We start from the raw sequence: 14,075 nt of genomic DNA, 5'->3' as shown, positions 1-14,075 counted from the left end.
TCAAAGGAAAAGAACTTCAGAGGCTGCTTTAGAGTCTCCCACGTGTGTAGTTCAAGCTTGCTAGTGCATGCTCAATAACACATACGGACTCGTATGCAAATGCATACAGCTAAAGATGAACACACTCAGACATGTTCACACACAACCACATATTCAGTACATATGCACACAAATACATTCACATGCTACACTACTAGCCTGGAGCTTTGAAGGCTTAGATGCAGTTCTAAAGAGAAGGAGAAGTTGAGCAGGCTTAAGAACTAAGAAGAAACTCTCTATTTCTTTCTGAGCGCAGTATGTGTGTGGGCAAGAGAGAGTGTGAGTATGCATTTAACAGCTGCCACGTGCTTTCACATATGCATGTGCGTGCCTTCATCTGCATGTTAGTACGCAGTGGTGGTGTTAATATGTGTTTTTACAGCCATAGTGCACCTAGAATCTTTGGGGACACACTGAAGGATTCATCTGGAGACCTGGGTTGTCACTCTGGCCGTCAACACCTAGCATCCTGGTTCAAAACAGGGACAAAATATAGAATTCACTATAAAAGACAGGAAACATGTAACCTATAAGGCTTTGCATTTTAGCCTCAACCTCATCTCTCCCCAGAGTTGAGGAAAGAAAAAAGCAAATGGAAAAACAGGAAAGCCAATGAAAGCTAAAACAGATGGTAAGTGAGAAAGGAAGAGTGACAGTGAGGGTGGGAAACAGGGGGTGAGAAGCAATTTGAGGAATGAGGAGAGAGTAGAAAAAAAATACCAAGAATGGAGTGACAAAAATTGAGATATCAAGAGGGTGACAGATGGGAGAATAATAAATGAAGCATGTTGTTATTTAACACATCCAAAAGAGACGGGGAACAGAGGAGAAGGGAGAACAACTCCCCACCCTTGTCTCTCTTGTCAAAGTGCCTTCCCTTTGTGTTGAGAGGCGTCTTCAATAGGCATGGAAAGGGAGAGAAAACGAGAGCAATCGAGAAAAAGAGAGGTGAGAGCGGGAAAAAAAGGCTGAAGGGCCAACAAGGTGACAAGGTGGGAAAGGTGGTATGGAGGTATCGAGGGAAAGCCTGTTTGAAGTCCAGAAGTAATTTTCTATCACGATAGCTGTGGCAGAGGCAACAAAACAGAGTTTGTGTGGCCGTGTGTAACGTCCACACATTCTTCACACTATCGACACTTGCAGCCTCAAGTGCGCGAATGCATGTGTGTGAGATTAAGAGGGAAAATCTGAGAGAATGTGCTGAAAGGTACTTGGTCCAATTCTGTAGCATCTCCAGAGAACTCATCAAGTCATTTTTATGTGAATAAATCACTATCCCTGAAGGCACTTCGGCATTTTGGCTCGCAGCTCTCTCCCGGTGTAGAACTGCACACTCAACCATCAAATGTCTCCTCATATAAGTCACTTGTGACACATATGCATGCAACCCAGCCACACCCTAGCACTAACCGGTACTGTGAAATTCATCCTGACATTTAGGAAAATAAGTATGAAGTGCAGTGCCAGTGGGGTGAGTCTAACAAAGAATGAAAAATTGAATTATACTCACAATGCCTTAATTTAATATCAAAGGTAAAACCTAAAAAAAGAAATAATTAAGCTGCAGAGACCTTAAAACAAAGGATTTTCAGTAGTCGTTTTCAAATAAAGGTGCCTCTGTTCAAACCCTGATAAAACAGAGTGAGTCACTGAACTGAGGCCACTGTATCACTAAAACAGATTAAGCGTAACTTTCATGGCCACGGCTTCGTTTCCCCTTCAACCCAGTGTATCCCAATGGGGAGATAATCTGGGAAATGCAGCGGTATCAGGTCCTTTCTAGGTTGCCTGAGAAGCCTTGTGAGACCCTCTGGAGATATGAGGCTTTGATATCAAGACCAATTATGTGGTATAGGCGCACACATCCACGCACACAAACATTAGCACACACACACACACATGCACACATTCACAAACACATACACACACTCATACATACACACTCATTGGCCTTGGAGAGTGGTGGAGAGGAAAACAAAGAGAGAATGTGATACTGAGGAAACACTGGGCAGGCGGAACATGCTCTGATTTTATCAGCCAGTTGAGCGGAGCTTGAAAGCCAGAGACGATACAGACATAGAGGCAATGAGAGAGTGGAAACAAGACAGGCTGAAACAGACTGAAGAAAATGGATGTGAGAGTATGGGGAAGAGTTGAAAGTATATACATACACACATCCCCGGTCAAACTCGAAATTGAAGCCTTCAATGGCCGTTAACATGCAAAAACACACACAACGAACATGTGCATGAGCACACATTAAAAGATTCACTGTCAGCATTTATGCCAAACATGGACACACTGTATGCAAGAGCATATCCGAGCTTTGCAGAGTATTGTGCACGTAGACACAAAGGCTGACTCGCGGCATCTTGGAACTCGCAAACCGTTCACCACAAATATATGTGATAAACAGTTGTTTCCGGTCTGAGTCACCTCCACAGAGAATCCCTCAAGATTAAGTATGGCCTCTGGCTCTGCTAATTGGAGCTTAAAGTCTGGTGTAGCCCCTGGGCAGTGTATGCTGTGTGTGGTAGAAGCCATGTGTGTGTGAGCGCGCTTCCGTATAAATTATGGATGGAAAGGGCTGTAGGAAAGTGGCCACACAAGCTTCAGCTGCCAGAGCGAGAAGAGAGACCAAGCTAGGCCAAAGCAGTCGCAATGAGAGCACCACCACATGACACAGACAGGTGGTTTGATAGAGAAACAGAGCAGGGAGACGGACGGGGAAAGATGACAGCAATATTGAGATGGAAAAAAGATGAGAGAAAATAATAGGACAGCAAGAAAGAGAACTGAAAGTGAGATTAACGCAGGACCTGGAAAATCCAGATACTAATGGTGACATTAATGAATTATTTATAGCCAGACATTCTCATTACAGAGCACGGTGCTTTCCCTTTATTGCTATTTTTGTCATGCTATCATTTGCCAACTAGCTTTAACTAACTACCTGCCAAATACAAAATATATGTAAAGTGCAGAGACCACAACAGCATTAAAAACCATTTCCGGTAAAATAAATCACAAGCTGGGTTCTCTTTTCTATTCTGCTACTCACCAAATAAATGTTAGGATAATCAGAGCAAAGTACCTGAACATGTTAGATGTTAACTAAAACAGCACTCACTCGTGTTAAGTATAGACTCAAGTGAGGAAAGGAGATATGAAAATCTAATATTATTATTATTTTGCAGCCCAAATATAAAATATTGTATTTTTCACAAACACAGAAAAAGTGGAAAAATCAGTTGTTAAAATTTACAAAGTAAAGAAAATTTGCTGAAGCCTTAATTTGTGAGCTCCATGTATTATGACATAAAATGCTGTATGGCATAATATATCATTATAATGTTTTTTTTTAAACGATCCATATATTACAGCCTATTGTTCAATGATAATTTTCCATGGAGCAGACGCTGAGATTGCTGTGTTCCTTTCAGCACCCTCAGAGGAGGAGGCAGGCACACCAGAGAGATGTGCAGGAGAAGTGTCACCTGAGTCACTTCCATTGTCTGATAAGACTACACTGGTTTCTATAAATAATCCGTCACAATTGTCCTTTTCCCCCATTACAGTTTAGCAGTTCTGTCATTTTATGCCTCTGTTGTTTGGTGTAAACTTCTTGAAAGTGGGTAAATTCATAGTTAATTCAGAACTTGATGTATATATAGTGTATTGTGGGAAAAAAACACAAGGGGGGATTTCGAGCATGGTGTGGTGGATCATTTTCCTGCTGCAGAACCCAAGTGCGCTTAAGCTTGAGGTCAACAGCAGATTGCCGGACATTCTCCTTCAGGATGTTTTGGTAGAAGCAGAATTCATGCTTCCATTAACTGCAACAAATCTTCCAGGTCCGCACTACCACCACCATATTTTACTGTTGGTTAGGGCTGCCACGATTAGTCGACTAGTCACGATTACGTCGACTATCAAAATCGTCGACGACTGATTTAATAGTCGACGCGTCGTTTGAAGCTTTGTAAGATCCCAAAAGACGCAGGAATAAGTAGTAGGATTTAAGAGTGTAATAACGGACTGAAACAGAAGATGGCAGCACTGCATGTACAAGGATGCCAGCTGCCGTTAAACCCCGAAGAAGAAGTAGCTCTGTCCCAGAATTCATAGCGCAGCCCAGCTCAGTTTCCAATAACGGCAGGAGCTAGTTAGTTTTAATATTACTCTTATTATTCTTTCTGGGTCACAAAATAAACGTTTAACATATTTTCAGGCGAGAATGTAGCTGTGTAAACCTCAAATATCTGCTCAGTTTATCAAGACACCACATATTTTCAAAAGCGCTTCGACGTTTTCGGAGACGTCTGTTACCCACCAGCTCGATAGTTAGCTGGGGGCAAGGCTCACTAGAGCCCGTGAGAACACCGGACTCCCGGCAAATCGTTTTCAAACCCACCGCCGTCTTTCGCTACTCAGGTTAAACATATATAAGTCACTTAGATAACTTAAAAATGTTATTGTTTGGCTTTTTTTAGTATTTTATTTGTTCCTGAGTAAATCGGTTTGGCTGAGATTAAAGTTATAGTTTTTACACAGCTGAATAAACGTCAAGCAGACAACTGATTATCAGAAGTGTGAGATACTCGAGAATATACTCCGGTGTCCCGTTATATTTTAGATAGCAAGGAGTTTATTAAACTTCACTGAAACAATCTGCAAATTTCATTAAAATTTAATAAACTATCATCTTAGCTTTATTTTTAGTTAGCACATACCTTAAACACTTCAAGCTGTAAGCTAATGATAGTTATACAAGAGCAGATGCAGGCTGGTGCGATAAGCTGTACATTTTACGTCCAATGGATGCACGATCTGATTAGTCGACTAATCGTAAAAATAATCGGTGACTAGTCGACTATCAAGATAATCGTTTGTGGGAGCCCTACTGTTGGTGCGAACTTCCTTTTCTGACATGCTGTGTTAGTTTTATGCCACATGTAACGGGACTCAAACCTCCCAAAAAAGTTCCGCGTTTCTCTCTTCAGTCCACAGAGTATTTTCAAAGATGTCTTGGGGATCATTAAGATTTTTTCTGGCAAATGTGAGACAAGTCTTTGTGTGACTGTTTTCTCCTTGAACTCTCCAATGGGGGGTATTTTTCCCAGTAACTTTCTTATTGTTGAATAATAAACTCTGACCTTTTGTGACCTCTTGGATGAGTCGTCGCTGCGCTTTGGGGGTCTTTTTGGTTGACCAGCGACTCCTGGGAACCACTGTTCCATATTTTCGCCATTTGTGGATAATGGCTCTCACTGTGGTTTGCTGGAGTCCCAAAGCCTTCAAAATTGCTTGGTAACCCTTTCCAGATTGATAGATGTCAGTGACTTTGTTTCTAATCTCTTTCAATTGTGACATGTTGTGCTGCATTTCTCAGTCTGCTTCAGTTTGTCAGACAGGTTCTGTTTAAGTGATTACAGGCAGTAATCAGGCCTTAAAGTGGGAGGGAAACTTAGCGTTGTAAAAGACATGGTTAATCACAGTTTATTCATGATTTAACAAGGTGGGGGCAATCAAGTTTTCACACAGGGCCATACCCCTAATGATAAAGCCCTTGATTTAAAAACTGCATTTTGTGTTTACTTTTGTTATCTTTGTGTAGGGATGGGTACCGGTTCTGACATAAACGGTAGTAACCAGACCGAAAAGCAGCGCACATTTCGGTGCTTTATTTCGGTGCTTTTTTTTCCTGAGATGACATACACTTTGAATTCTAGCCAATCATTTTACGTTTCCGAGGATAGTAGGCGGGTCCAGGTATGTACGTTCTTTTAGAGCAGAGCTACAGATTAAAAATGCCCAAGGCAAAGCGGTCAAAAGTCTGGCTGTACTTTACAGCAAAATATGCAAACTCAGCAGCCTGCAACAAGTGCTTTAAGCTGATACTGTGATACTGTCAAAGGAGGTAACACCTGAAATCCAATGAAACACCTGGCGACGCATAGCAGGGTTTTTTTAAAGCCGAGAAATGCGCCGTATTTGATAGCTTGCTGCGAGACCTCACATCGAGCACATCTACTGCGGGTGGGTTGCCTGTTATCGGACCTGGAGTTAGCAACATCCCCCAAGAACCCGAAGAGGAGAGTGCTGGCCCCTAGCCCTGCCAGTGTAGCAGAAATGATGACGGATGATGATGGCAGCAGCAGCAGCCGTTCTTCTCTGCGTGAGTAGCTTAATGTTGTTCGTGTGTAATTTACGTTGAGTAGGCTAACCACGTTATTACATTAATGCAGGTAAGGTGAACTAGCAAACACCGTCGTAGTTACATGCGGCTGCCTTCTTGTTTGATGGCAGATACTCCCTTCAACCTGGCCAAAAAGGCTAAAATGACCAAAGAATAAGTGGAAAACAGTTAAACATGAGAGGTTTTTGGACAAAGTTTGTGTTTTTTCCATTGTTTAAGCACTGCTTCCAGCCAAGAGTGATGCCATATATGCCACATAGCTGCAGAAAAGGCTAACATTGTTATCTTTTTACAAAAAAAAACAGCTGAACATGAGAGGTTTTCAGACCAATTTTGTGTTCTCCATTCTTTAAGCACCGGTTTGAGCACCGTTTAAGCACCGGCACCGTTTCAAAAGTACCGGTTTGGCACCGGTATCGGATAAAACCTAAACGATACCCATCCCTATCTTTGTGTAATATTTACATTTGTTGATCTGATGATCTGAAACATTTAAGTGTGACAAACATATAAAAAATCGAAAATCAGGAAGGGGGCAAAGACTTTTTCATACCACTGTACTTAATGAGGATCAATACACCTACTAAAGATAGGATCTCTGGGGTTTAGAGTAAGTAAAGCAATTCAGACTGTTCCTGTCTTGGCTCTGTCTTTGTGCCATGAGTCAGCCTTCAACACGCACCAAAAGGATACCATGGGACAAACTTAATTAACAAAGCAACACAAAGAATTAATTATGTTCACTGTGGTTGTCAGTTTTGGTTTTACAGTTCTTAGAAAATGACACATCACACATTCACTCAAACACGTACATACAAACTGACCTGAGTGACATGATCTTGTATGCATCAGGCAGGTAGCACCGCGTGTTTTCCATCTGGACAGGGTCCGAGTCGCAGATCTTGTCATCAGTGCGGCCGTAGTTGGCACTTTCAATCATGATGACATCTGTGCCTGGGCAGCGTAACTCAATGGGGTAGGACTCACAGGACAGCTCCCTGCGGACTACTGCCATGGGGATGGGGGCACGGCCATAAACTGGACAGAAAGACATATGTATTGATATTAAGTCTTTGTTTGGTGAAATACTCCAGACGTTTTGGTAGAGCCATCTTTAATTTACTTGGACTGCAAGGCCTGAATTATTCAAGAATAGGCTGTGTTCAACTGAAATTGCATTTGTACCCTTGTCATATAGACGTAATTATTCAGACTATATGAAAACAATAGCATAACAAAAGACTTCTTATAAGGGCACGTCCACTGTCGCGAGTGAACTGACTTGGTAATTAGTGCTTTGCAGTTAGCAGTATTGGACATCATTCTAGATAGAGAGTAATTGCCTGGCAATTTCAACAGATATTTAGTGCTGCAGATAATATTCAAAGATGGCAATGCCTAATTATTCTCACAAGTTGCAAATGTGATGCAAACATCCACTACGACTGTACTGTAATAGGGAACATGTCATTAATTTCAATGAGTCTGAAGTTACTGAACATTCCTGATATTTTTTTTACTTCACTGGCGGACGCTTTTGTGCCACACAACTCCCTTTCATCTAAAAACAAAATGAGCAAAAATCAGAAGAAAGGCAAACTCTTCTCATCAAAAGTATTCTTAACAGTGTCATGATTTTGGATTCTTCTTGTTATCGCGATTCCATCACTTCTTTTATTTTAATCCTTGCTTCCTGTGGATTCCAGTTAGTCCCCGCCAGCCAGCCCCCCAATGCCACACAAATAGTTTAAAAAAAGTTTTCTCCTTGCTCATAAGCATTTGGACTTTTCTCCCCTTTCTCTCATTCTTTATTTTCATGTCCTGCCAAAACACCTTATACATACCTCCATGTGACTGAAGCTATTACATAGAAGTGCAGTGACAATAATGGTGTGGTTCTGGGTGTTAGTGTCGCATGGATTATTCTTCTGAGGTGCTCAATTGTATTGCCCATGTCTGAATCCACCTAACCTTTCCATAATAATAATGCAGATTTTATTACACACACACACACACACACACACACACACACACACACATATATATATATAGCACTGCCCATCTAGACCATCTGAGAATTTTTGCTATACAGGGTGCAATATACATATTATGCATTTCCCACTTGAATAAACTAATAACATTTATTAAATCTACACAAAACTAATGTGGAAGCTTTCCAGACCCAGCGCTCTTTTTGGAAGAACATATCCTGTCAAATCATTTCTTAAAAGCAGAGAAACAAGCACATGTATACACACATGAATGTACGGACACAAAAGCAATTAAAAAGACACAGACATACAACATCTGTGTAAAGTGAGGCAACGCTCCCTGTCATGGTAACCATAGTAACCCCGTCCACCCTCCCTTGGCTCTCTCATTGGTTAGAGAAGCGTCATGGTTACACAAATGCAGCAAAGAATCTGAATGAGCTCAATGACACTGTGCCCGGGCTCAACTTAATACTGCCCTTCACCACATCACAGACACACAAGCACGGAAGCACACGCACACACACACACACACACACACACACACACACACACACACACACACACACACACACACACACACACACTCATGCATACAAATGCTCGGAGTGATGGAATGTAGAGGTGGAAATTCACAGCCAGCCAATATCAGTGTGGTGTTGGTACCTGAGGGAAAAACATTGATAATGGCAGGAGGTAGCTTAGAGATAAGACTGATATATAAGTGGCATTTACTGAAAATGTCTTCTCTAATGAACAGACACATGCACACACACGTATGTATACCACTGCAGGCTATGATTAGACCTTAAGCACACATTCAGACAGGATGTGTGTCTCCAAAGTAGCTGAGGATTTAACAGGGCATCATGCAGTTTTGTCTGTGTAAGCAGGGGGTCTTAGTGCACTGGGTCATTACTGTGTGAAAGTAAGTGTCAGTTTATTAGTTTTTCAATGGCTGCATCATGACTCTGTGAGCATGAATATAAATTCTGAAGTGAGGGTTAATTGGAGCATGCGGGGATCAATAAACAGCATCGTAAGGCAGCTGTCTAGACTAGCATTGGATCAGATGTCTTACAGTGTTGCCTTACAGGGTCCCCTTTGGGTATGAAGCAAGCATTATGACACAAACTCACACACACACTATTCAAATGAGGGGTCTATCTGTATTCCCATTAACAGCCACTCTGCCTTTGTAAGCAGGAGTAAATGAACTGACTCGTACATGCCATCCTGTCTCGTCTGTCACATTTTAATTTATCTTATTATATCAGCTGCCTCACCTATAAAGCTGCTGTGCTTAACCCATCTCCAAAGGACCCTCTACACATATTTCTGTCACCTGATACACATGCATTCACTCGCACACACACACTATGCGCACATATTTAGCTGTCTGTCTTTGACTACATGTAATAATGTGTGAGCTGGCAAGTCCATGTTAATGTGTCTGTCATTAGTTGTGTAAGTGGTGACAGAAACTTGGCAGCAACAGACAGTATGGACAGTCTTATTCAGACACTCTTATTGCCTCGGGGGGCTGAAACAAAAGGATATTGATTTTTACATTTGGGCCAAGAACAAGAGAGTGGCGAAAGAGGTGGATAGATGGAAAGAAGGAATGGGTGAAAGGAAAGAGGAGAGAGATTTAAAAGGTGATCTCTCACTTGAACTGCCAAAGCTTTTGGCCAATGCTGATGTCTTAAATGTGGGGTGCTTTGAGTTACAGGGAAAACAACTTATTTTAAGTGCATAAGATATTCTAAAGGTTAAGGCTAGCAGTACCCTCATTGTTTTATCAATATATATATAGATATATTCATATATCTATCTATATATATCTATATCTTAGCTTGATCATTGTCAACCACCAGGGGGTGTATCCCATTTTGACCTCAGTAACCTCCAGCCATATTTGGCACAGATGTTCCTGTATACTATGTCAGCCGCTTGGTTATGGGGTCCCATGTATGTCCTGCCTGCTAGCATCTCACACCCTGTTATGTGCTGGATTATCTCGGGGCATCTTTGCACAGCCTGCACCTGGGATCTTGCCTGGTGTGGTAGACCCCAGCCTCCATCAATCTTGCGCTTGGAGCTTGTGTCTGTGCTGCCACAATTAGTGCCTCCATGCTGTCTTTCAGTCCAGCTTTGTCTAGCCATTTAGGATTTTTTAATATCACACCCTTCTTCTACCTGCCAGTGAGACCATGGCATGCAGTAGCATGTCCATCCATGATGCTTCCTCTTCTTATGCCTCTTCTTTCTTGGGTTTCTGCTGCCTGAGGTATTTACTAAGCACATGATCAGTTGTGGCCATCTGTCTGTGTGCTAATGGATCTTTGTTCTTTCTTTCCTGGATAGTGTTTCTGACACTCACTAGTCCTCAGCCTCCTTCTTTCCGCTTAGTGTACTCTTCTGGGGTTCCATGGCGATCAGGCCTTTTCAGCCTCCGGTTAGCCATTCCGGGTACACCTCATCCATTAGCAACTGGTTAATTTGTGCTTCCAGGGGCTCACAAAATGAAGTAAATCCTTGAGCCAGTAGGTGTGGATCATGCCAGAGTCTGGTGTTGTTTATTTTTCTTGGATGGTGACTAGTGAACCCAGAAGACCGACAGACACAGATTGGTTACCTAAATGGAGATGACATAAATGATGACACTGCCGCGGACTGCCAATAATTCATACTCAGCTAATCCCAACCAGCCACACCTTTACCTGTGAAGCACAAGAGTATAACTTGGATGGTTCAGTGGAGAACACTTGGTTTATTCTCCCAGCTTCTGGTATAACTGTTCAAGCTAATTGCTTTAAAAGGTATACCAGAAGCCATCACACTTCATCACTCCTTCCTGCAGATAGTTGGCTAACGTCCCTTTGTTCTGCCTTGATCTTGGCCACAAGTCTTTTTCTCCATGGAAGATACCGCTCCTTGTGGCTGTTGTTAATCTTATAGAGTTATAGGTTCCCAGCTTAGCCATGGTCTTCTGTTTCAGGTCAGCTGCCCTTGCATTTAATCTACCAGTTGTTTTCAGGACTTGGTGCCCAGTCTTGGAGAGTGGGGATGATGACATTCCCCCTCAGACCTGACGTCTTTGTGTTGTAGGTCACTCAATGTGTTGTACCTCAGTCTCTAGTTGCAACAGCAGTTGCTTTTTGCAGATGTTGATGATGTTGCAGCTAATGATTCGAAGCATACTGCATCATCTGTCAAATATGGTGGAGGGTTAGGCATGAGCATGTATGACTGCCAGTGGAATTGGGTCACTACTGTTTACTGATAGTGTGATAGCTTATAGAAGTAGCAGGGTGAATTCTGAAGTGTACAGGCCTAGACCCTCTGCTCAGAATAAGCCAAATTCTGCAAAACTGATTAGACAGAGCTTCACAGTGCAAATGCTTCACACACAAGTTCCTTAAAGGAAATAAACTGGATGTTCTTCAGTCAGTCACCTCCACCCCATAGAGCGTATAAAAAACCCGTAAAACCCTGCCAAAAAAAAAAATCCAAAAAACAAACAAACAAAAAAAAAAACAACCAAAATAATTCCCAGATTCACGTTTAAATGTCTTTTTGTTTGAACAATCCTAAAATAATATGGGTCTGTGGAGAAGACTGAGTGGTTGCTGTTGTGTGCCCTCAAGCTGGTGTCCTTGTTTCAGCTGTACAGGTTTCCTCACAAAGCAAAAGGAACATACTTTGCATACATCAACTCATTCTTTAGACATCGATGCAAATATATTTAACTGAAACTCATCTCTTCCTGCAAAACCAAGCCCTTGGTGTTTATATGCCTGACTATAAGCACTCCCTGTGTGCCTTTTAATTGCATCCATTAGTGTTTAGGTGGGATTTCTGGCAACGTTGGTGCAAGTACATGCTTGATGGTGTGTTTGTGTGTGTGGTCCAGGAATCACTTGCTGTAGAGACCTACATCTATTTAAAATGTGGATACATATGAGTGTTTGTGCGTGAGTGCATGTTACAAAGTTACACAATGTGAGTGACAGGAGCTATTAATAGGACCGAGTTCAAATGGGCCAGAGCTCCCTCTCAGAGTCTTTTAAACCTATAGTCATGTAGGAAAGGAGGAAATATAAAGTTGACCTACTGGACTGCATCTGCACTGAACATTTTGTACGTGTGAAAAATTTCTGTGTGTGCAATAAAATGGTGCCCTGACTTTTGATTCTTATTTTTGGTTTTATTGTTATTCTTTCTTATGCTCATATTTTCATGGTGTCCTCATTGTCTCCCCATCTTGCCCATCTCTGTCTGGTCTATGTGTTTACACATTTGTCCTACTGGTTTCCACTTACTGTCTTATTTTGGTAATTGCTTTTTCTTGTGTGTCTCCTGTGCCTTTGCCTCTTCACTCCTTTATGATTGTCTGCGCTATCCTGATTAGTTTCACTCTTGTTTTATATATCTTTACTTGTCTATTTTTCATGCATTCATTATTTCAAGTCTGGACAATCTTAATTCATTATTATCAGGTGTCAGGGAATAGACAGAGAGACCACGTTTCCTCTGTATTAGCATCTCTTCATTTGCTCCCTGTTAAATCCAGAACTGAATTTAAAATCTTTCTCCTCACACACAAACTCTCGAATAATCAGACCCCATCATATGTTAAAGACTCATAGTATCATATTATCCTAACAGAGTGCTTCACTCTCAGACGGTGCTTACTTCTGGTTCCTAGACATTTTAAAAGTAGAATGGGAGGCAGAGCCTTCAGCTATCAGGTCCCTCTCCTGTCAAACTAACTCCCAGTTTGGATTGGGGAGACCTACGCTCTTTCTACTCTACTCATCACGTTCATTTTTGATAAGCTTATAGCACGGTTCTGCTGGAGGTTTCTTCCAGTTAAGAGGGAGTTTCTCATTCCCACCATTGCAAACTAATTGCTCATATGGGGTCCTTTGATTGTTAAGGTTCTCTCATGAATACTGCAAGGTCTTTACCTTATAATATAAAGTGCCTTGAGCCATCTCTTGCTGTCATGTGGTGCTTTATAAGTAAACTTGAATTGAACAGTTGCCACCTTGCTTTGTAATCAGCCCATGCTGTATGTAGTCTTGTGCATCCCTTTGTTGGTTTGTCTGTTTATCCGCTGTGTGTCGGCCTCCTTTATCCCATCTGTGTTGTTTCAAGACTCATTTGTATCCTTGCTTTTTGTGCCTGCTGAGTAACAGCTCTTTGCAACAAATGCTATTTGTTTTTTGAAAGAAGTCCAGCAATAAGCCTTTATTTTAGCAGACAATTGTGACTGTTATAAAATTAACTAACATTACCTATTGCTCTTATCAATACAGTTATTAAAAACGCAGACTATAGCTTAAAATAATCAACAGCTGTTTTATGACCAAAACGTTTTTCTTGCTTTTGCCAAATGGACTTTAGTCACATAGATATTTGACTGAAAATCTTTAATGTAGCAATAGTAATAATTGAGCAATACAACACATTTCAATTAACAAATTAAATGTAGTTTTTTTTTCTCCTTTTTTGGTTAGGGCAGTGCAATGAGTAGTGTGTCCCTTACCAATGGCTATGGGGGAAAAGAAGGTTGAGATCAAGAGCAGGCATCTGGTCCACATGACGTCTGAGGATGACCTGGAAGTAGATATGGAGGTACTTCCTGCTGAGCCCAGACGGTCTTGTGGCGAGCTGTTTATATGTCACAGCTCAGTCTTCCTGTCACCATACAGACCTGGGAATTGATACACAGAGAGAATCTGCTCACTTGGTTTGCCATACGTATACACATTAGGATGCTTTATGTAGGCCGCAATACACAGATTTACTAACTATTCCAAAATATGATCTTTTTCTTA

The 14,075-nt window shown here is 41.5% G+C and overlaps 1 protein-coding gene across 1 annotated transcript in view; it reads right to left on the bottom strand.

Annotated features, from left to right (window-relative positions):
* LOC309709295 (adhesion G protein-coupled receptor L3-like) overlaps window positions 1-14,075 on the bottom strand; it is a 117,702-nt gene that overhangs the window by 73,283 nt on the left and 30,344 nt on the right. Inside the window, 3 exon segments of the mRNA XM_082537849.1 lie at window positions 7,063-7,276; window positions 13,784-13,916; window positions 13,919-13,951. Coding sequence (XP_082393975.1) covers window positions 7,063-7,276; window positions 13,784-13,916; window positions 13,919-13,945 — 374 coding nt within the window. The 5' untranslated portion in view covers window positions 13,946-13,951.

This window comes from Aulonocara stuartgranti (assembly GCF_965226115.1).
Source record: "Aulonocara stuartgranti genome assembly, chromosome: 6".
NCBI classification, from domain to species: Eukaryota; Metazoa; Chordata; class Actinopteri; order Cichliformes; family Cichlidae; genus Aulonocara; species Aulonocara stuartgranti.
The sequence above is the reverse complement of the archived record's forward strand: the minus strand, read 5'-3'. Positions and strand labels throughout refer to the sequence as shown.